Raw genomic sequence first — 23,103 nt, 5'->3', positions numbered from 1 at the left:
CACAGAAGGACAAATGCGATATAATTGCAACACATTTTCGCAATAATCACAATCTGACTAACAACCTTAGTGACACCGCAACGATTTCTGAAGCCAACGCAAAAATTGCTGAAATTAATCAACAGATTGCAGTCTTAGATAATGATTCTTTTATAAATTTGGCTCATGTGGAGGTCATATTGAATAAAATTAAAGTCAGAAAATCTCCTGGCATAGATAATATAAACAACCTATGTTTAAAAAATTTGCCTAAGAAGGGGAAACAATACCTCACGCACATTTTAAACTCCTGTCTGAAACTTTCATACTTTCCTGTTGTCTGGAAATGTTCTAAAACCATTCCTTTGCTCAAACCTAACAAACCACCTGACAAGCCAGCGTCGTATAGGCCGATAAGTTTGCTATCATCCATAAGTAAAGTTTTGGAAACCATCATCAAAGACAAAATACTACATAGTATTAATACGAATAATGTCCTCCCACCCCAACAATTCGGCTTTAGGAGAGAACATAATACAGCTCACCCAGTTTACAAAATTAAAAAGATGGTAATGAAAAATTTCAATTCTGGTAAATCCACCGGAATGGTACTTTTGATTCTGTTTGGCACGACGGCCTCATCTACAAACTGAGCAAATTTAATTTTCCATTATTCCTCATAAAAATTATTCAAAGCTTTTTAAAAGAGAGATCCTTTAAAGTATTTATTGGAACAACTTCTTCTGATGAAATGTGTATTAATGCTGGATGCCCTCAGGGATCATGCTCATCTCCAATATTATACAACATTTTCACTTCTGACATTCCAACTTTTAGTAGCTGCACAACTTCCATTTTTGCAGATGACACTTCCATTTTATGTTCGGATACTTACTTCACAAATATCATTAATGAATTGGAATCAGCTTTATCAGTCCTAAACTTATATTTCCAAAAATGGAAAATTCTATTAAATCATGAAAAAACTGATGCCATATACTTTACCAGGAAGCGTAAATCATGTTTCTTGCCAAATAGACCATTACTTTTCAACAACTACAACATTGAATGGAAGGATAGCGTCAAATACCTCGGAGTTGTACTCGACAAAAGAATTAACTTTAAGCTCCCCATCCCATATATCGTGGACAAAATCAACAAGGTCACCAGAATGCTGTACCCGCTAATCAACAGGAAATCTGAACATAGCTTGGAGAACAAATTGCTCTTATTTAAATCAATATTTCAACCCATAATGTATTACTGTGCCCCTGTTTGGTCTTCTTCTGCCAAATGCCACATCAAAAAGCTACAAGTTTCACAGAACAAACTCCTCAAAATGATTTATAACCTTCCTTGGCTGTACTCAACAAATAGACTACACTCGTTAACTGGGATTATCATGGTACAGGATAGGATAAATATCCTGACAAGCAATTTTAAAGAAAGATGTCAAACATCACAATACCGCCACATTAATGACCTAATGTCATAGTACTTTTAAAACCCCGACGCAAACTAAATAAAATTCATTGGGTTTTTTTTTGCATTTTCCCAAAATACCATAATCTAATTACTCAACATATTATATCTAAATAATTAATAATGTAGTAGAACAGAAATTTTATATTTCTAAACTCTTGTCTTCCGAATATTAAATGTAATTCATATTGTATATTATACGCAATAAACTGAAATTGAAATTGAAAAATTGAATATTTTTATATCTTTTTCAACAACAAGGACATAAACAACAAGGCAGGATAAGAGTAAGACACTTAATGTTCTACAGAAATCGTCTTTAATCGATTTGACTTAGCACATACTGTCCCAGTAGCACCCTAAGCCCACTTAAAATTCAGTTACGTAACTTTTTACACTTGCAATAATGGGTCACCATCCCAGAATACAACCCGCCATAACTCAAAGGTTCGACTCACGGCGGATTTGCCCTTCAGGCTTCGGTATCTCCTCAACAAGGGCTTTCACCTCCAAAAAGAATTTTCCACCCCCCAGGTCATGATCATAATTTTTTTCACGCACAGAAATGTATTCTCACAAACGTTAAGAAACGGTTCAAAAATACGGATTTTTTGTTCCAGCACCATAACCGCTTAAAATGTCTAATGGATATTAATCATATCTGATTGACAATTTTAATAGCTTTATAATGATATACATATACGGTTAATCGTTTCATAAAAACAGGATAAAAATACGGTTTTAATATCAGAATAACCGGTTCCATAATTCGGATATCCGGATCTTTATTCCAAAAAAAATAATGAAATTAACGTGCTTAGCAAAACAAGATCCAACTGTTTTAATGTCTCCCAGAATTCTAGGTCATCAATAGGTTAACAATAATATATTGAAATAAATAGATATAGGGCTGTCTGAGCAAGATTCGGGTAAAAGTGAAAAACGACCGCTTAAACAAGATTTTATCGATTTTATGTCTTTGGCAACCGTACCTAAAATCTTCCGAGCGCCATTTTTGTAGAATATTCCGAAGCTGAAAAATGTCATATTGTGCCACTTTTATTACGGTTCTTGAAATAAAGGACGAAAAGGACATTGAAGGAAGCGAATTAAAAGGTCGAAATGTTCTACGAAAATAATCCTCATTGGATTCGACAGAAGACATGTCATCTCAAAAATAAGCTAAAGCAACAGTGAACAAAGATATAACGCTGATTCCAGATGGCTTGTAGGGTCTCCAGCAAAATATTCATCACGCCATATCGCGAAAGTTCGACTCACGGCGAATATGTCCTTCGGGGTTCTGTATATACTCACCAAGGGCTTTCATCTCCAATAGGAATTTTCCACCCCCCAGACTTTGAGCTCCATTTTGTTGCACAGTGTTTTCTGTTATATCGTTGTGGTTCTTATGTGTCCAGATTCAAAAATTGAGCAAACTAAACTGGCTGGCGATAGTCACTTTCTGAAAGAAAGGGTGCTTCGATAGTCACTTTCTGAAAGAAAGGGCGCTTCTGTAGGTCCTTTCTGCCAGAAAGGACGCTTCGATAGACTCTTTCCGAAAGAAACGGTGCTTAGATAGACCTTTTATGAAAGAAAGGGTGCTTAGATAGACCCTCTCTGAAGGAAAGGGTGCTTCTATAGACCCTCTCTGAAAGAAAGGGTGCATCTATAGACCCTCTCTGAAAGAAAGCGTGCTTCTATAGACCCTTTCTGAAAGAAAGGGTGCTTCTATGGACACTTTCTGATAGAAACGGTGCTTCTATAGACCCTTTCTGATAGAAAGGGTGCTTCTATAGACCCTTTCTGATAGAAAGGGTGCTTCTATAGACCCTTTCTGATAGAAAGGGTGCTTCTATAGGCCCCTTCTGAAAGAAAGGATGCTTCTATAGACCCCTTCTGTAAGAAAGGGTGCTTCTATAGACCCTTTCTGAAAGAAAGGGTGCTTCTATATAGACCCTTTCTGATAGAAAGGGTGCTTCTATATAGACCCTTTCTGATAGAAAGGGTGCTTCTATGGACACTTTCTGATAGAAAGGGTGCTTCTATAGACCCTCCCGGAAAGAAAGCGTGCTTCTATAGAACCTTTCTGATAGAAAGGGTGCTTCTATGGACCTTTTCTGATAGAAAGGGTGCTTCTATGGACCCTTTCTGATAGAAAGTGTGCTTCTATGGCCCCTTCTGAAAGAAAGGGTGCTTCTATAGACCCTTTCTGAAGGAAAGGGTGCTTCTATAGACCCTCTCTGAAAGAAAGTGTGCATCTATAGACCCTCTCTGAAAGAAAGCGTGCTTCTATAGACCCTTTCTGATAGAAAGGGTGCTTCTATAGGCCCCTTCTGAAAGAAAGGGTGCTTCTATAGGCCCCTTCTGAAAGAAAGGGTGCATCTATAGGCCCCTTCTGAAAGAAAGGGTGCTTCTATGGACACTTTCTGATAGAAAGGGTGCTTCTATGGACCCTTTGTGATAGAAAGGGTGCTTCTATGGACACTTTCGGATAGAAAGGGTGCTTCTATAGACCCTTTCTGACAGAAAGGGTGCATCTATAGACCCTCTCTGAAAGAAAGCGTGCTTCTATAGACCCCTTCTGAAAGAAAGTGTGCTTCTATAAATCCTTTCTGAAAGAAAGTGTGCTTCTATAAATCCTTTCTGAAAGAAAGTGTGCTTCTATGGACACTTTCTGATAGAAAGGGTGCTTCTATGGACACTTTCTGATAGAAAGGGTGCTTCTATGGACCCTTTCTGATAGAAAGGGTGCTTCTATGGACACTTTCTGATAGAAAGGGTGCTTCTATAGACCCTTTCTGATAGAAAGGGTGCTTCTATAGACCCTCTCTGAAAGAAAGGGTGCATCTATAGACCCTCTCTGAAAGAAAGGGTGCTTCTATAGACCCTATCTGAAAGAAAGTGTGCTTCTATAGACCCCCTCTGAAAGAAAGGGTGCATCTATAGACCCTCTCTGAAGGAAAGGGTGCTTCTATAGACCCTCTCTGAAAGAAAGGGTGCATCTATAGACCCTCTCTGAAAGAAAGCGTGCTTCTATAGACCCTTTCTGAAAGAAAGGGTGCTTCTATGGACACATTCTGATAGAAAGCGTGCTTCTATAGACCCTTTCTGATAGAAAGGGTGCTTCTATGGACCCTTTCTGATAGAAAGGGTGCTTCTATAGGCCCCTTCTGAAAGAAAGGGTGCTTCTATAGGCCCCTTCGGAAAGAAAGGGTGCTTCTATAGGCCCCTTCTGAAAGAAATGGTGCTTATATAGATACTTTCTGAAAGAAAGGGTGTTTCTATGGACACTTTCTGATAGAAAGGGTGCTTCTATGGACCCTTTCTGATAGAAAGGGTGCTTCTATGGACCCTTTCTGATAGAAAGGGTGCTTCTATAGGCCCCTTCTGAAAGAAAGGGTGCTTCTATAGGCCCCTTCTGAAAGAAAGGGTGCTTCTATAGGCCCCTTCTGAAAGAAAGGGTGCTTCTATAGGCCCCTTCTGAAAGAAAGGGTGCTTCTATGGACCCTTTCTGAGAGAAAGGGTGCTTCTATGGACTCTTTCTGATAGAAAGGGTGCTTCTATGGACCCTTTCTGATAGAAAGGTTGCTTCTATGGACCCTTTCTGATAGAAAGGGTGCTTCTATGGACCCTTTCTGATAGAAAGGGTGCTTCTATGGACCCTTTCTGATAGAAAGGGTGCTTCTATGGACCCTTTATGATAGAAAGGGTGCTTCTATGGACCCATTCTGATAGAAAGGGTGATTCTTTCAGGCAGCGTCCACCGAAGCAGGCTTTCTTCTATGGAGGCTTTTCGATAGAGATTCCCTCTGAAGTCCACAAGGACTCTCTTCTGGTTGTCTATAAATACTCCTTTCTGGTAGTCTATAAAGACTCCATTCCGGTAGTCAATAAGGACTCCCTTCTTGTCGTCTATAAAGATCCCCTTCTTGTCGTATATAAAAACCCCCTTCTTGTCGTCTATAAAAACCCCCTTCTTGTCGTCTATAAAAACTCCCTTCTTGTCATCTATAAATACTCCCTTCTGGTGGTCCATAAAGACTCCCATATGGTCGTATATTAATACTCTCTTCTTTCTGGTCTTTCAATGAGGCTCAATTCTGGAAGTCTACCAAGAATTCCTTCCGGTCGTCTTTCATATTATCCAAAACCCTTTTACTATTTAAATAACGTTGTCTCATGTCAAATGTCCATAAAATTATTTTCCAATTAGCAAAATAATCTTGACGTCATGGATCTGTAATACGTTTCCATTACAACATCTATTTGAATGCTCCATTAATATAAAACAGAGTTACACAAACGGAGGTAAGTACTGGGAACCTTAATGACAATTAACTTAATAATCATTGGAAGAGAGGTTGGTTGAGGGGGGAACATGTACTTACGTGATATTGAAATACTGTATTCAATATATTTGCATCACCGGTAAAATTTTGTATACTTTGGCCCCACAGATTAGCCGGTGACAGCACAAGGCAATCATATTCCGGAAAAATTTGCTCATTTTGTGGTCGCTTGACATTATCCACACGTAAACAGATCTTATCCAAAGTGCGTTGACTATAAAAAAAATACAAAAAACCAAAATTAAATACAAATTGAAGTACAAATAACGCGAATGAATGAATGAAATTGAACAACAACTACGAAAAGAACAAAAAATACGTCAACTAGGTATAATAATAATAACAATACTTATATGTTTAAATATAGACTTTGAATAGTAACAACAACAATGGCAATATCAACAACCAAACAAATAGTTGCTGTTGTTTGATGAATGATCAACACAAATTACGTTCCGAGAGTATGTGGCTATGGTTATTGTCGCTTCTCGGCTATTGAAAGTCGAGTTAATATGACAACAATAATAAGCAGCATTAGCTAAACTAAACAAATCAAGCAAACAAACACCACAACACCCTTCCCTTCTTTTTTCTAAACTTACTTGTCTGCCGTTTCGTGATTCCGCACAATTTCCAATAAACGAAATACTTCATAAAGTGGCGCTCGAAACGCATCCATTAACTGCATATCATCGGTCCAGGGCAGCACACTTGAACGCAGTGTAATCTGTTGCACATAAAAATAGGGAGAATTTTGGGCCCACGGTACATGCGGTTCATACGAGGCATTATTCACATTGAATATGTTCTTGACAAGAGAATAATTCGATCGCTGTTCACCACCTTCACCGAATAGCGAATATTTACCCTCAAATGGTAGAACGATTTTTGTGGGTATTGTACCCGGTAAGGGGATGTTGATGAGCGGGTAACTGTAAAGAAAAAATAAAGAACGATTAGAGATTACAATTAAAAATACGAATAAATTAAGAAGTTCAATCAGACACTCAGTGAGGGAGTTTTAAAGAATATATACAAATGTATGTATGTTTTTTAAGCAATACTTTTTAGGGGAAATATCAACCTTTGTATTGCGTATTTTTTAAATAAGTTTTCTTAGATTAAAGAAATTGTTGGAACAAATTTCCTTTACCGACCCTTCGCAGAAAAAAATACAAAAATTTCCTTTAAATCGTAAGTTTTCTTAAGTAGCCGGCCTTCGGCTGGGGATTTAAGACTTTCTCCTATGGACAGGAGCGAATTTCGGCTACGCGAACAAACTTTTTTTGAAATCATAAATTTTTCCCCAAGTAAACAAGGGAATTTTCGGAACTTCGGAGGCATATATCTCGGTAAGTATACATTTCCCCAACAAAAGAAATACATCGTTGGAATCGGCATAAAAAGCACTATCTGTGGTATTTTTTTCATAATTTTCTGCGGTGGGTCGGTAAAGGAAAGATATGCCAAATTGTTTTATTGTTTTAACTTCGCTACAAAGTATCTGAACGATATCCGATTTAACGCAGACTTTTCGAACAAAATTCTGAACTGAATATTCCTATAAGGACTCCCATCTGTTCGTCTATAAATGCTTCCTTGTGGTACTCTATAAAACTCCCATTTCGTCGGATATAACATCCTCATCTATAAAGACTCACTTCTGTAGTGGAATTCTGTAACTCATTTTTAGAGTTACCGACAAATATCGATAAAATGAAAATTGCTTATAATTTCGGTAATTAACGAAAATTTTCGGTAAGTTAACAACCAAAATAATGATGTTGCTACATCCTACCGATAGCAACAGTGTTGTCAACTATTATTGATACTTTTCATTCATAATTTTGCGTTTTAATTCCACTACCGATCGTTTAAAAAAAAAGACTCCCTTCTGGTCGCTTAAGAAAGACTGATCGTCTATAAAAACTCAATATTGATCGTCTATAAAGACTCCATTCTGGTAGTCTATAAACCCTTCCATTTGGTCGTCTATAAACTTCCTTTTGGTCGTCTATATAGACTCCCTTCGAGTCGTCTATAAGAACTCTTGTTGATCGTCCATAAAGACTTCCTTTGGTTGTCTATAAAGACTGCCTTCTCGTCGTCTATAAAGGGGTCGATCATCGATAACAATTATCCTTGAGTGGCGTTGCCAGTTGTCAAAATTGATCCACGTATGGCAACACTCAACTGAAGTTGCGTATCTCAGTTGACGAAGCGGCTGTTTTTCAGCAACCACCAATTTTCAGTTGCAGTGAACATTTTCGAAGAAACAAGAAGTAAAATAGACGGAAAAATAAAAATTTTGTTAACAATTATCGATTCTTTGCATCATTAATTAATTTTGTGTATCAATATGGTGAAAATAACGACAAAGCAACAGTTCGAAATATTAATTGATAAACAGAGTGAAAATCCAAACTTAGCCCGAGGAGTTCGGGTTTTTGGTGAAACCAAAGCCACAGCGGATGAAGCGTGGAGGTCCATTTCGGATAGTTTAAACATCCATGGACCTCCAACACGAACACCTGAAGTGTGGCAGACAGTCTGGATTCACTTTAAAGCAAAGTTGAAAAAGAAAATGTCTCAAAATAAAAGAAACTTCAACGCCACTGGTGGTGGTCCATCACAAGAAGAGAATTTATCGGTTTATGGTATTGTGGAATCATGGGATGAAGATGAAATAAAAATAATGCCAACTGTTGAAGGGGAGCAAGCCGTTGTTTCTCCTCCCCAATGGACAGTGTTCGTCCCACTCCGCGTCGAAGTTGCAAAAAAGAGGACATCAAAACAACAAAGCAAATTATTTTTAAAATAGTTCTTTTTTTTTGGCGAATAGAGGTCACAAGTTTGAAAAAACACTGATCGATAACATCCCAGCGAAAAGTTTGCCTCCAAAGAGGCAGTTAAATGATATGTACAAGTGATTTAGAAGTGCATCAAATTATGCATTTTCACTCATGATTTTTACAAGGGAGTGACCCCGGAAAGAAGCACTCCATTGCACCGCATTTTAACTGACCCTTTGGCATTGCATTTTAACTGAACCTTTGGCACTGCATTTTAACTGACCCTTTGGCATTGCATTTTAACTGACCCTTTGGGGTAGAATAGGAGGCAGTCCAGAGCACGTGTTTTGAATAACAAAATAAAATGCATTTATTATTTGTGTAAAACAAAAATATTAATAACTTTATTAAATTAACACAAATTATGAAAATTCTCTATTGAATTCAATCGCAAACATGTGTGTTTCCTCCGCTCTTCATTTAATCCAAGCTTAAGTGCTTTTGCTTCATCTGCTAAATGGATTTGATATTGTCTTCCCATCACCAGTTAAGATTTCGACATGTACTCCAACAGCACTCCACTGGGAAATTTTCTTCTCGTGAGTTACCGGAAAAATGTTCACAAATTAAATATTATTTAGTTTGTATTAACAAATGTTTGGAAATGCTAACACGATTATCTCTTTTTGGAAATGTATTCCGCTGCCTGTAGAGATGTACAAACTGATTTATGTACATGTAGGGATCTCTAACAACTGCTAATAAAATGTAGTGAACGGAGTGCCTTCTTCACGACTCCGTTTGCACTGCATCCGGATGCTGTTAAATTGTGAGGAATTGGAGTGCCTTTTTCACGACTCCGTTGAACTGCCTCCGGATGTTGTTAAAATGTTACAAATGGATGTGATTCTTTGGATTGCATCCAAATGCGGTTAAAATGTGAGGAATGGAGTGCCTTTTTCACGACTCCGTTTGAACTGCATAAAAACATGCCGTGAAAGAACTAGTCTACATTGCACTACTTCCAATTTATTTTGCTGGGATGTTTATCGACCACCCAGTTGAGTTGACATTAATGGTACAACATTTCATCTCAGTCGCGCAGACAACTGACAAAAGTTTAGTGGCAATGCAAGATCGACCCAGAAGACTCTTTTCTGGTTGTGTATGAAGGCTCGTTTTGATCGATAAAGTTAAAGTTAAATCGATAAAGTCTCCTCTTTGTCGTTAAAGACTTTCTATTTTTCGTCCATAAAGACTTCTTTCTGTTAGTCTATAAAGGCTCCTTTTAAGACTCTCATAAAGACTCCCTGTTGGTTGATTACAAGGATGTGGTTTACAAAGACTGCCTTTTAGGTGTCCATAGAGACCCCCTTTTGGTCGCTTATAAATACTGCCTTCTGATTGTCTATAAAGACTTCCTTCTGGTCGTCTATAAAGAGTCCTTCTGGTCGTCTATAAAGACTCACATATCGTCATCTACAGCGACTCCATTCTGTTCGTCCATAAAGACAGCCTTCTCGTCGTCCATAATGACACCTTTCTGGTAGTCTATGTAGACTACCTTCAATTCATACTGGTAATGTACGAAGACTCCTTTCTGATCGTCTATAAATACTTCCTTCTGGTCGCCCATAAATACTCCCTTCTGGTTGTTCATAAAGACTCCCTTATGGTCGTCTATGAAAACTCCATTCGGTTGTCCATAAAGACTCCTTTTAGTCGTCCATAAAGACTCCTTTTAGTCGTCCATTAAGACTCACTTCTGGTCGTCCATAAAGACTCACTTCTGGTAGTGTATAAAAACTACGTTCTGGTCGTCTATAAAGACTTGCTTCTGGTCGCATATGAAGACTCCCTTTTTGTCGCCTATAAAAGTGCCTTTTGCTCGTCTATAAATATGTACTGCCTTTTGATCGTCTGTAAAGGCTCCTTCAAAAAATGATTTCTGGTCGTCGATAAAGAATCCTTTGGACGCCCATAAAGGCTTCCTCCTGGTCGTCTATAAAGACTCCATCCCGGTCGTCTATAAAAACTACCTTCTGGTCGTCTATAAAAAACTCCTTTCTGGTCGTTCATAAAGCCTTCCTTCTGGACGTCCATAGACTCCTTTCTAGTTGACTTTAAAGACTTCCTTATGGCCCATAAAAACTCGCTCCGAGAAGAATCTCTTCTGTTCCTATATAAAGACTATCTTCGGGTCGTCTACAAAGACTGCTATTGGTTGTCCATTAAGACTCCTTTTAGTCGTCCATAAAGACTCGCTTTTTATTGTCTACAAATACGCCCTACTGAACGTATATAAAGATTCACTTATGGTCGTCCATAAAGTCTCACTTCTGATCGCCCATAAAATATTCCTTCTGATTGTATACAAAGCATCTATCTTCGTCTATAAAGACTATCTTTGGGTAGTCTACAAGACTACTTTTGGATCATCTACAAGGTGGCGCAAAAGTAATCTTCCGATGTTTTTTGGCTGTAATTAAAAAAAAAAAAATGAAAAAGTTTGATTCTTCTTGTGGATTATTTTTATTTGGTCTTTTAATTTTTTTTACATCAAGTCGAGAATATGATATCAGATAACACTGTGAACCGAAATTTTGGGGGGTGGAAAATTCCTTTTGGGTATGAAAGCCCTTGATGAGTATATACAGAAACCCAAATGGCAGATCCGCCGTGAGTCGAACTTTTGAGTTATGGCGTGGTGAATTTTTCACTGGAAACCCTATAAGCCATCATAAATTAGCGTTATATCTTTGTTCGCTGTTGATTTGGCTTATTGTTTATATGACATGTCTTCAGTCAAATCTTATGAGGATCTTTTTTGTAGAACATTTCGACTTTCTAACTCGCTTCCTTCCATGTCCTTTTCGTCCTTTATTTCAGGAAACGCAATAAAAGTACCACAAGATGACGTTTTTCAGCATCGAAATTTTCTGCAAATATGTTGCTCAGAAAATTTTAGGTATGACTCTCATTGACAACTAATCGATTTTGTGGCGTTTTCATAGTCATTTTTGACATTTACCCCTGTTTGCTCAGAAAAAACTGTGTTTTGTGTTTTTGTATGTTCTGTAACGAATATACAAAAAACAAAATATAGTATTTTTCCGAGCCAAAACAGGGTAAATGTCAAAAATGACTATGAAAACGCCACAAAATCAATTAGTTGTCAATGAGAGCCATACCTAAAATTTTCTGAGCGACATTTTTGCAGAACATTTCGAAGCTGAAAAACGTCATCTTGTGGTACTTTTATTGCGTTTCCTGAAATAAAGGACGAAAAGGACATGGAAGGAAGCGAGTTAGAAGGTCGAAATGTTCTACAAAAAAGATCCTCATAAGATTTGACTGAAGACATGTCATATCAACAATAAGCCAAATCAACAGCTAACAAAGATATAACGCTAATTTATGATGGCTTATAGGGTTTCCAGTGAAAAATTCATCACGCCATAACTTAAAAGTTCGACTCACGGCGGATCTGCCATTTGGGTTTCTGTATATACTCATCAAGGGCTTTCATACCCAAAAGGAATTTTCCACCCCCCAGACCTCGAGCTCCATTTTGTTGCACAGTGTAAATGGCCGCCGCCACAGTTTATTGTCATTTGAGCCCTTTTTATGGCATTTTCCATCACTTTGGCCAAAAATTCCGGCGATAGGTCCTCACATTCTTGGCAGATATTGTCTTTAAGAGCTGACAGAGTCTGAGGATTGTTGACATAAACCCGCGACTTCAAAAAGCCCCACAAAAAGAAGGCTGGAGCGCTCATCACTCATGATTATTTTTGATGAAAAATCATCTTCCTCTTGGTGGTGATTAAGGATGGCTTGATCGTATGTTAGACGCGATTGGCGGTCGGCATTTAACAGCTGATGCACCGTCTGGACTTTGTACGGAAACATCTTCAAATCTTGTACCAAAATTCGCTGTAAAGACCGTCAACTGATACCCATATGCGTGGCACGTCGTCTGGTCTATGTCGACGGCGCTTCCATGACATCCTCGGCTACAGCAGCAATATTCTCTGCAGAACGGATAGGTTAGGTTAGGTTCAGGATGCGCAGCTGCCATGTTGACAGCTACTCCACTCGGAGACCTTGAGGTCCATTGTGATCATCCAAACTATTAAATTATTTGTGGTGTAGAGGTGAAAGATGTTGTATTGATGTGTGGTTTGGGCTATTTGATTGTAGATGCTGGATATGGCTATGTGTGTTGATGTTGGTTGAGTTGTAGATGGTGATGATATGTAACTGATGTGAAGATAATGGTGGTGTGGAGGACAAGTGGTGTGGTGCCTGTTGTGGATAGAGCTATGTGGTGCTGTGTGACTGTGGGTGATGATATATGTCTGTTGATGTGCTGTGCTTTTAGATGGTGGTGATGTGTAACTGATGGCTATATGGTGATTTGTGCATTCAGGTGATGACAAGGAGATACGGATACTCCGGGGTCTGCCTCTCGTGTTGTGCCAGTCTCTTCGAGGCGAGCGGCTAAACGTCTGTGACGACCGATTATTGGTCAAATAAATAGTCACCAACATTCCGCGTTCTGGAGCAGTGTAGCGTAACATTGTTTATTAACGTGTATTTCGCTTGGGTTTACTACACAAATGTCAAAACAGAACTGACATTAGGAGCCAATCGCACAAATTATCGCATTTTCTGATAGGAGGATTACCTTTGCGCCACCTTGTATAAAGAAAGACGTCGTCAATAGTCTTCTCTAGACTTATCGGAGGCCATAGTAATGACGATCCCATCGTTCTTTAATTTAATTCAATTTAGAATTCTCCACTTTCCCATCTAAAGACCGACTTTCTGCTTCTCGACTAACTTCAATATTCTCTCCTGTTCCATGGGAGAAGGGAGGTATTCATACTGACATTATCATCTTACATGGAATCTTAGCAACAGGTACAGCCACCATGCTACTGTTTTCCCAATGAAAGACAATGCCATTAAATGCCTGAATAAGAAATCGAAATAAGTCTCACCTCCTAGGGATGAGTCAATTGGCATAATAAAAAGCAGTATTCTGCCAAAAGAAAACAGTAGTGACAAAATATTTAAAATAATTATAACAAATAAAAGTAGCTACTGTTAATACAATGCTAATCTAATTCCTCTTAATTGCCAATAATTATTCATTTAATCGATGGAGGAAGAATAATTATTATTTTTTTTTTTAATTTGCAATAATAATTGAATGCGTAACGTCGTAGCTTAAGTCTAAAATAGGAATATGTTTGCCATATATGACCTGGTGGGCAAAACCTAAGTAAATTGTATATAAATATTTCCGGTTTGTAATTGATCCATTTTTATGGATATCACTACAAAAGTCAGGGTTTGTTATTTGAAATAGAATTCTCGAACAATGCAAAATATTACGACTTTTGAACTTTTTAACCATGCCTTTCTAATAATCTGAATGTTAAGAGGCTGATGTAAATACATATATTTGTAGTGGAATTCTGTAAATCATTTTTCGAGTTACCGACAAAAATCGGTAAAATTAAAATGCTTGTAATTTCGGTAATTAACGATAATATTCGGCGAGTTAGCGACCAATAAACAATAGCCGTAAGGTTCAACCGACAGCAACAGTATTGTCAACGTTAATTTGAACTTTTCATTCATAATTTTGTGTTTTAATTTTACCGATTTTTGTCCGTAACTCAAAAAATGAGTTCTGGCAATTAACTACTACAGGGCATCAATCTTTATAGGCGTTGAATTTCTTATCCAAAGCACATCTGTTCTTGCCTTTGAATTTTTTGGGGATTTTTTTTTACCCAGCAATAATTGAGACCAACAAATGTTTGCCCTCCTTACATCGAAATCAATACCTTTATTGCACTACCTTTTAGATGCACTAAAAGTTGAAGACAAAATAATACAAATTAAAACAAATGCAACGCACTTAGTTTAAACTGCTGCTGATAGAGGCCTTGCTTAGCTGACTGGTTGGCTGCTATACAATTCATTTTCCTCGCCCTTTGATGACGGGTTTCTAATGGCTACGTCAATTTCAATATGATTATCAATAAGTTGCGTCCAAAGCATTTTCCTGCATGAGAACTAATAATGCAAATTGGCATTTGGTTTTTGAGGTTTGTTTGTATTTAGCAATTAATTAACAATTTCAATGTTAGGAATAAGAAGAAAAAAATGAAAGAGGAGAAGAGTGGTATTTAATTTGTTTTGTAAATATTATTAGAAGCAGGGAAGACCAAGGCATTTTATACCCAACGCCTTCTACATAGGTGTCTCTATAGACGCCTTAAATGTGTCTTAATCAAATGGTTAGGTTAGGTTAGGTTGAAAAGAGGGGCGATATAAGAATCGCCACATGCCCGTATGGACATACACTTAAGCCAGTATAGGCCTGTTGTGCACTCTAATTGCGGAAGCCTAAGGGGAATAAATTTTTTATTGCTTAATTTATTGAAAGAAAATAAATTTATCAGTTAAGAAATTCTGTGCCATTGACATAATCTCTTAAGTTTTTGAACTCGCTTGCTCTAATTTGGTGGAGTTCTAGTATAGTGTTATTTCCTAGAAATTGGTTTCTTAGCATCGCGAAGGCTGGGCAATGACAGAGATAGTGCTCCAACGTTTCGTCGTCCTCTCCGCATGCTCTGCATTCGCTGCTTTCTGCACAACCAATTTTGTGCAGGTGTGCTTGTAGCCCTAGGTGTCCTGTAAGGATGCCTGTCAGTCTACTAATGTCCTTTTTACTCATTTGAAGGAGTTCCTTTGTTTTATCCTCGTATGCGTTTCCCCAGAGGATTTTTGTATTTTTCCCTTTCTCTTCAGTGTTCCAGAGGGATGTATGGGCGTTTTCTGCCGATGCCTTTAACTCTAGACGCGACGCTTTTAAAGGCTTAGCGTTATCTATCGTAGTTTGCTCCCTGGCTTGCCTTGTCAAGGAGTTAGCTATCTCGTTACCCCTAATCCCTTGATGTCCTGGTACCCATATAATGTTAACCGAACCATGGTGGGAGTAGTCGTTGATTGATTTTTTACACTGCAGGACAGTTTTTGATTTCACCGTCTTGCTTGTTATTGCTTTAATTGCTGCGTTACTGTCCGCTAGGATGTTTACAGTGATTGGCCTTGTGTTAGCTTTAAACCAGTTCAGACACTCTGTGATCGCTCGGATTTCGGCCTGTAGGATCGTATTATGATCCGGCAGTCGAAGGGAGATTCTAGTTTCCTGGTCTCCGAAATATAGACCCATACCCGTTCTCCCTCCCTAGAACGGCCCCATCTGTGAACACACAGCTTCCAGTTGGCATCCGTTCCATCGATCCACATGTCCCTGTCCAGTATTAAAATTTCACACAAGGCGGATTCAATTGTTTCAGGTATACGGTCTGATACAATATGATCTATTGACTCACCCGTTGTAGCCTGTAATATGCTTTGGTGGTATGTTTGGTGGTCTCTTACGATCCACTCGCTCATCGACTTAAGTCTTATAGCTGCGATGGCTGCCTCATACTTTACCTGAATTTCTATTGGGTGGACAAATAAAATTGTCTCTAAAGCCCTAGTTGGTGTAGTCCTCATTGCCCCGCTAATACTTAAGCAGCACGTTCTTTAAACTTTTTGCAGTACTTTTACGTTGCATTTCTTGTCCGTAGCTGTCCACCATACCACAGAAGCGTAAGTTAGAATCAAATCTACATCAGAATTCGGGAGGACAAGAGTAGTTCGGTGGCAGCGGCTTTGCAATGTAACCTGCACAATGCGCTGCTCTTGTTGCTTCCTTCCTCTTATTGAATCGTGTGTGGTAGATTCAGACGAAACCGAGTCCATCCCAACCCGAATCAATCTCCTGTCGGGATTCGGGCGCCACTGTGGTGCAATGGTATGCACTGCCGCCTTGCACTCAGAAGGTCTGCGCGTCGATTATACGAGTGGTGTCTTAAGACACGCCTTTCGGACTCGGCGATAAACAGTAGGTCCCATATCATTGAGCTTATATGAATCGCGGTGCACTCATTGATATGAGAGAAGTCACCCTTGTTCCTTCTGAAAAGTTTGTGGAACTGTTATAAAATCGGTTCCACAGCAATTTTGATTTCCAATCCTACAATCTTCCTACAAGGGCCTAGATTAGTAATAATCCAACCAGATGTACGTAGATGTAGATACTTAAGTTCCAGTATTTTCAGTATGAGCTCCCAGTCCATGGTAGGTGGGAAAACTAACCTATTTTAAATTCCGAGCTTCAGACAGCCTTAATACAGAGACCGAAGATTCATCGGAACCTATGGGGTATTTTGGAAATTATGCTATTGTAAGGATTGTTACGGTTGTTTCAAATTGTTTGTACTACCTTGAAAACTCATTCGAGAGTTTGGAAGGTAGTGCCGTTATTGTAATTACCAGGGTTATCATGAATATTTCCCGCGGAATTTTCCGCATGGAAAATAATTTTGAAAAGTGAAATTCTTTTAAAATATATATTTTAAAATGCTAAAAACTACTAGAATCAATTAATTATTCAATATTCTCACCAAATCGACATAAACATTCCCTTTTTGGACTTAAATATGGAAATAAAAAATTGTAAAATTGGGGAAAGGAAAAAAATCCGCACGGAATTTTTATTCATGATAACCCTGTACCAGTGTATGAGACGGAAACAGTGTGAGCGTAGACATTATTTTCGGCTTAAATGTGGTTTAGGGGCACCTCTCGGATCGGGCTGAAATTTTACAGTAGATAGACCTTGGCATCCTGAATACAACGATATATAATTTTCCGGGGGGAAGTCCATACTTCCCGAGATATGGGTCTTGACATTTCGGAAATTTCGTACTTTCACACCTTTAGGTTGTTTAGGGGCACCTCTCGGATCGGGCCGAAATTTTTACAGTATACAGCCCTTGGCATCCTGAATATCTCGGGAAGTATGGACTTCCCCCCGGAAAATTATATATCGTTGTATTCAGGATGCCAAGGGCTATCTACTGTAAAAATTTCAGCCCGATCCGAGAGGTGCCCCTAAACAACCTAAAGGTGTGAAAGTACGAAATTTCCGAAATGTCAAGACCCACATCTCGCGAAGTATGGACTTCCCCCCGGAAAATTATATATCGTTGGAATCAGGGTCCCAAGGGCTACCTATGGTAAAAATTTCGGACCGATCCAAGAGGTGCCCCTAAACGACACTTGTTCCTTATTTTCTTCCGAGTAAAATAATCAGCATAACGTCACATTTGAATCACCAATATATGAGTCCAAAGTGCAATATAACGGAGTTCGAGGCACATGGAAGTCAATTCTGAGTTGGTAGCATGTTTTTTCCTTTCTCTGAAGATAAAGAGACCACAAAGCTTTCCTCATTATTTATCCCTTGGTGGAGTAAAGACAACATCTTTCCACTTTATGCTCTACATCCAAATTTGAATGCATCCCAACTGATTGTTTTAAAAAGATATATAAAATGTTTCCAAAAAAAAAAATTCAAATAAAAACATTAAAAATCTGCATGAAAGTTTTCTTCAAAGCAAAAAGTATTATTCCCGTGTCTATTTCCAAGGTTAAATATAGAAATAATAATATTATTGAATAATATTTCACACAGTAACCGAGTGTGTTTCAAACACCACAAAAAAAAAGACAAATGAAGAATGAGAACATCATCAAAAATCAACTAAGCAACAAATACATATCAATCTTGAAAATCATTTAGAAAGCGTGCTTGTTACTTCGGCTGATGCCATTAAAAAAGGCCAAAAAGGTTATATTTCAGATTAATAAAATATAAAATGAAATATGACACACACAAATGGGCGTGCAAAAGGAAGTGGGTGAAAGAAGACGACATTTAGCGACGTAACAAATAGGCTCATCGACACCGAGCACACAGGTACACACATACAGGGGGACGCAATCAGAGTGAGGCCAGCTAAATGTCACAAACATTTATTGTTGATTTAATTGACATCAATTAATTGAAAATGTAACTTAAGTAGTTGTGGCGGCAGACAGCAGAACGATAGGAGAGGAGGAGGAAGGGCAACAACAATGACCCTGTGTCTGGTAGTTCTTGTTGGTTCGCACATCATACACGACGAAACACAAGACCACAAGAAAGCCCATAAAGAAGGAAAGAAATACCAAATGCACAGAAGAAACCAAGTCACAGTAAAATAAAAGAAAAACATTTAGCAAAAGAAAAAAAAAAGAATTTTATGGCAAAAATGTGTGTGGTATGCAAGCATCGAACACATAAAAACACTACATATAAACAAATCATAAAGAAAAAATAGATTTGCCTGGCCGAAATGCAAATATTTCTTTTATTATAGAATGCTTCAGTTGCAAGTTAATATGAACATAATACACAGTACACATGTACATATTTACTGCAAAGTTTTAATAAGAGCAGAGAATGCGATGTGAAGAATGGTCAAATAATGTTATAATTATTTGTTTTAATAATATCTGAAAGTCAGTGACATCCCGAATATGGAGAAACCTAGTCACTCTACACCGGAAGACTACAAACCCATTAGCGTTACCTCTTTTCTCCACAAGACACCCGAATGACTGATGGACCTGAAGATTGGGAGCCATGTGGACACCTCCTCTTTAAGCAACATGTCTACATTTAAAGCAAAACTGTAGAAACAACTGCTTATATTCCGAGGTGGTTATAATCTTGCCTAGCATTTCGTAACTTATGCAGGCAACCTTATCAAAGCTGTCTCGATGGTCCAAATCAATTTACCTTGGTGTTAACGAAACAAAGACTGAACTGGTGGTGTTCACTAGAAAAGCGTCAGCTGCCACGACAAACTAGAGTAGTTTTGGCTCAATTACGCTCGGGATATTGCAGTCGCCTAAATTCCTATTGGACGCGAATCGATCGCACCATGCAAGACATCTGCCCAGTATGCGGCATGGGCCCGCACGTTACTAAGCACCTATTCAACTGCCCCGCCAAGCCTACTCATCTGACTCCAGTGGATCTGTGGTTACATCCCATCGAAGTAGCCAACTTCCTGGAACTGGAGATAGACCCAGAGCCAGATTGAACAGGAGAACGAACATACAAACATAATAATAAAACACTGTTACAACAACAACAGAACCAACAGAACCATATTAGTGGCTCTGTACCTGTCCAAAGCCTTTGACACGATCAACCACGCCATTCTCCTGAGGGACATTATGGAAACAACACTCCCCAACTACCTCAAGAGATGGCTGCTTAACTACATGGCAGGCAGACAGTCATACGTCGTGTTCCGTGGACACAAATCGGAACCCAGAAAGCATAAACAGGGAGTAGCCCAAGGGGGCGTACTACCCCCACTACTATTCAACTACTATATCTCCAAAGTGCCCAACCCCCCCGGAAACGTCCAGCTAATTTCATATGCTGATGACTGCACGGTTATGTCCACCGGCAGGGATATTCCAGAAATAGAAAACCGCATCAACAATTACCTCCCCACACTCTTTAACATCAGGTATGAGGACGTCCTTGAGTGAAGAGCATCCTTACAAAAACTAACTGTTTCCGACTATGCTAGGTACCAGGACATTGCTACTTTGTGGAAACAAAATGGCAGACGAACTGGCTAGACGAGGATCGCAATCAACAGTTCTAGCAACCGCTGACACAATCAAACCACCAATGCTGCCCCGCAGGCGGCATGCTCCAATTTCCATTGAAAATTTGCTCTAATGCTATTGTTGTTGGTTCATCAAAACTTATAGGAAATTTCACGAATTGTCCTACAGCAAGGCCTGCGGGTGTATTGAAATGTATGTACTTCCTTTAAAGTTCGCGTGTATGCTCAAAGTCTTAACAACTATTAAAAGTTCCCAATCATAAATACCCATATTCCATTGGAAAATTGCTGTAACGCTATTGTTGTTGGTTCATCGAAACCTATAGGGCATTTTGAGAATTGGCCTACTATAAGGCTCGCTGCTGTTTTTGTTTAATTTATGTACTTTGAATGTACCCATATGCCATTTTTATAGACCTCCAAAAACACCATTGATTCTCCTAAAAAGGAGTAGGTATGTTGTCTATTTTTGCCCGTGAATGAAGCTGAACTACAGCTAATCTTAGTTATTCTTAATATTTCAATGAGCAGTGTGGTGAGTTTGAATATCCCCTAGTTTCCAGAATCCTTAAATACTTCCTCAGACTTAATGGCAACCAGCCTATCCAATATTATAGATAATATCTAGTTTTTACTAAACTAGAGTTAAGGCAATATCTAATAATAAAAATATAAATCACATAAATTAGATGAAAAGAATAAAAAACAATAACAATTAATACATACCATGAGAATAATATTGCCACAATGGCTATACTGGTGGCACATGTGGGATAACTTGATAAAAAGAGACCATGTTTGTAATAGATATTGGAGACCGCGCCGGGTAAACCAGATGATGCGGTTTTCTTGGATTTTTGTGTGGCAGTTGGTGATGATGAGGAGGTGTTCGACGTTACGGCGGCAGAGGATGATGACGTAGATGAATAGGCAGTAGCAGCATTTGAATCGCCGGTTGCCGATGACGACGATTTTGGAGCTGCACTTTTAATTGACGAGTTGCCGGTAGCATGTTCTGATATAGACATTGCGGCGAACAAAACTGAGAGAACGCGAAAAACGGATATAATATGACGCGCGTGTAATAATAAAATACCCGAACAATGACAAAAAGTAGCGGCAGTAGGCGTACTTTTCGGTGGTGGTTATGGTGGTGGTCACAGCAACGACAAAGAACCCCCCAACCACTTTAAATATTCAGCGAAATGCTCACAACACACAATCTTTTTCGCGTTATATTTTCTTCTACAGCAAAGGAGGAATTCTTTTTAAAACGTATTTTAGGTATTGGCAGATATTACAGAGACCAACAGCAACAACAACAAAGCCACATTTATTTTGTAGTTAAATTTTTGTAATAAATACGTTGTTGAATACATAGAGAGACTGTGATTTGGGTTTTACCACTTGTTGAATATTACGATTTTACTTTCGAGAATTTGTTTATATAAATTATTTAGCACTTTGTTGCAATTAACTAAACTTGTTTTTACAGGTTGTCAAATTTGTTTGGCGTCTCGTGGGTTTGTTTTGATTTTTCTATTGTGGGTGGTTTGATAGGGTGTTGGTGTAATTCGCTCTTTTTTCTCTCTCACAATCCAATATGAGAGATTGCACTCTATGCATTTATTTGTTATTATTTTATTTGGATTGTGCACACTTTGATCATATGTATTTTGACACTTTTTTTAATATTTTGATTGTTGTTGTTTTTAGATTTCACATTTGTTTACAAGCAAAAATTATTGCATTAAATTTCTTATAGGGAGTATTTAAATTTCACTTCCTCTGTCAAATCCACTGCTTGTTGTCATTGTTTGATTAGGCAATAAGCAGTATACGCACGCACATTCTTATCAATAACTTTTTTGTAATGCAAAATGACAACAAAAATATAAAAATTAATTAGATGCGTTGTATTATCACATAACAAGAAAAAGAGAAACAATAACGTCGGCGCAAAAGAGGGACGCGTTCAATAGCCGATAATAATGCACTTGCAATAAAAAATTAATTCACTATCAATACTTGTGTTGCCGCAGTCACAAAAGAAATAAAATAGACTTTTGACCGCTAATCTGGTTCAGTAATTGTTGTCGTCGTCGTTTGAACTTTATGACTTCACTTTCTTCGTATAATATTTTATGGTTTTTTTTTTCTTGTTATTCACTACTATAACCCACACATTTTAGTCATCTTCGGGGTATTATTTTGTTTCTTCTTTTACTAGCCACCAGTTTAGACTAAGCTTTTCTTCTTCCATAATTTAACATTGGCACGTTTTACATCATACACTCTTCAAACAAAATTTTACACGTATATAATTTTCTTTTCATATAGATGTTAATGCTATTCTTTTCCATCCGTATCAAACGTTGTATATTGTTTTATTGTAGATTTGCAAATTAATTTTTATTTTTAAAGAAAGATATATATACATTTTCTCCGTTATTTTTGCACACAAGTGAAACGAATTGACAAGAAATAAAAAATTCTATCAGATTAATTTCATTGACAGCCGTCACTGAGAGAACATGAACACACACAAAGGCGACGTTTGGCGGTTGGCGTTTTAAGACGCCTATGTCATTTGCCCTTTGCTTTCAGAGTATATTATAATAGTAACCACTCTCACTAAAAATGTTAATAAAAACTTAAAAATCTGATTGTGGTCCTTAATTTATATCTTTGAATCAAGTTGTTATATTTTACACAAGAAATATTTCTCATAACAGAACCGTCGTCTTCATTGTGACAATAGCGTAAACAAAAACGACGGCGTAACTAAACAAAACAAAGCCGCATATTAAAGCTACGCCGTAATCAAGCTTTTTAACGTTTGTCATTGAGTGTTGCTACACACTTAGTAAATAAAAAACGCCAAAA

The 23,103-nt window shown here is 38.1% G+C and overlaps 1 protein-coding gene across 1 annotated transcript in view; it reads right to left on the bottom strand.

Annotated features, from left to right (window-relative positions):
* SCAP (SREBP cleavage activating protein) overlaps positions 1-22,968 on the bottom strand; it is a 45,905-nt gene extending 22,937 nt beyond the window's left edge. The window contains exons 1-3 of the mRNA XM_073957974.1: positions 20,944-22,968; positions 6,416-6,745; positions 5,853-6,027 (exon numbers count right to left, since the gene is read on the bottom strand). Coding sequence (XP_073814075.1) covers positions 5,853-6,027; positions 6,416-6,745; positions 20,944-21,245 — 807 coding nt within the window. The 5' untranslated portion in view covers positions 21,246-22,968. The remainder of the gene's footprint in view (positions 1-5,852; positions 6,028-6,415; positions 6,746-20,943) is intronic.
* Between the last annotated feature and the right edge of the window lie 135 nt (positions 22,969-23,103).

The sequence above is a fragment of the Musca autumnalis genome, unplaced genomic scaffold, assembly GCF_047663935.1.
Source record: "Musca autumnalis isolate F117 unplaced genomic scaffold, ASM4766393v1 scaffold_5, whole genome shotgun sequence".
In the NCBI taxonomy this organism is placed as follows: domain Eukaryota; kingdom Metazoa; phylum Arthropoda; class Insecta; order Diptera; family Muscidae; genus Musca; species Musca autumnalis.
The sequence above is the reverse complement of the archived record's forward strand: the minus strand, read 5'-3'. Positions and strand labels throughout refer to the sequence as shown.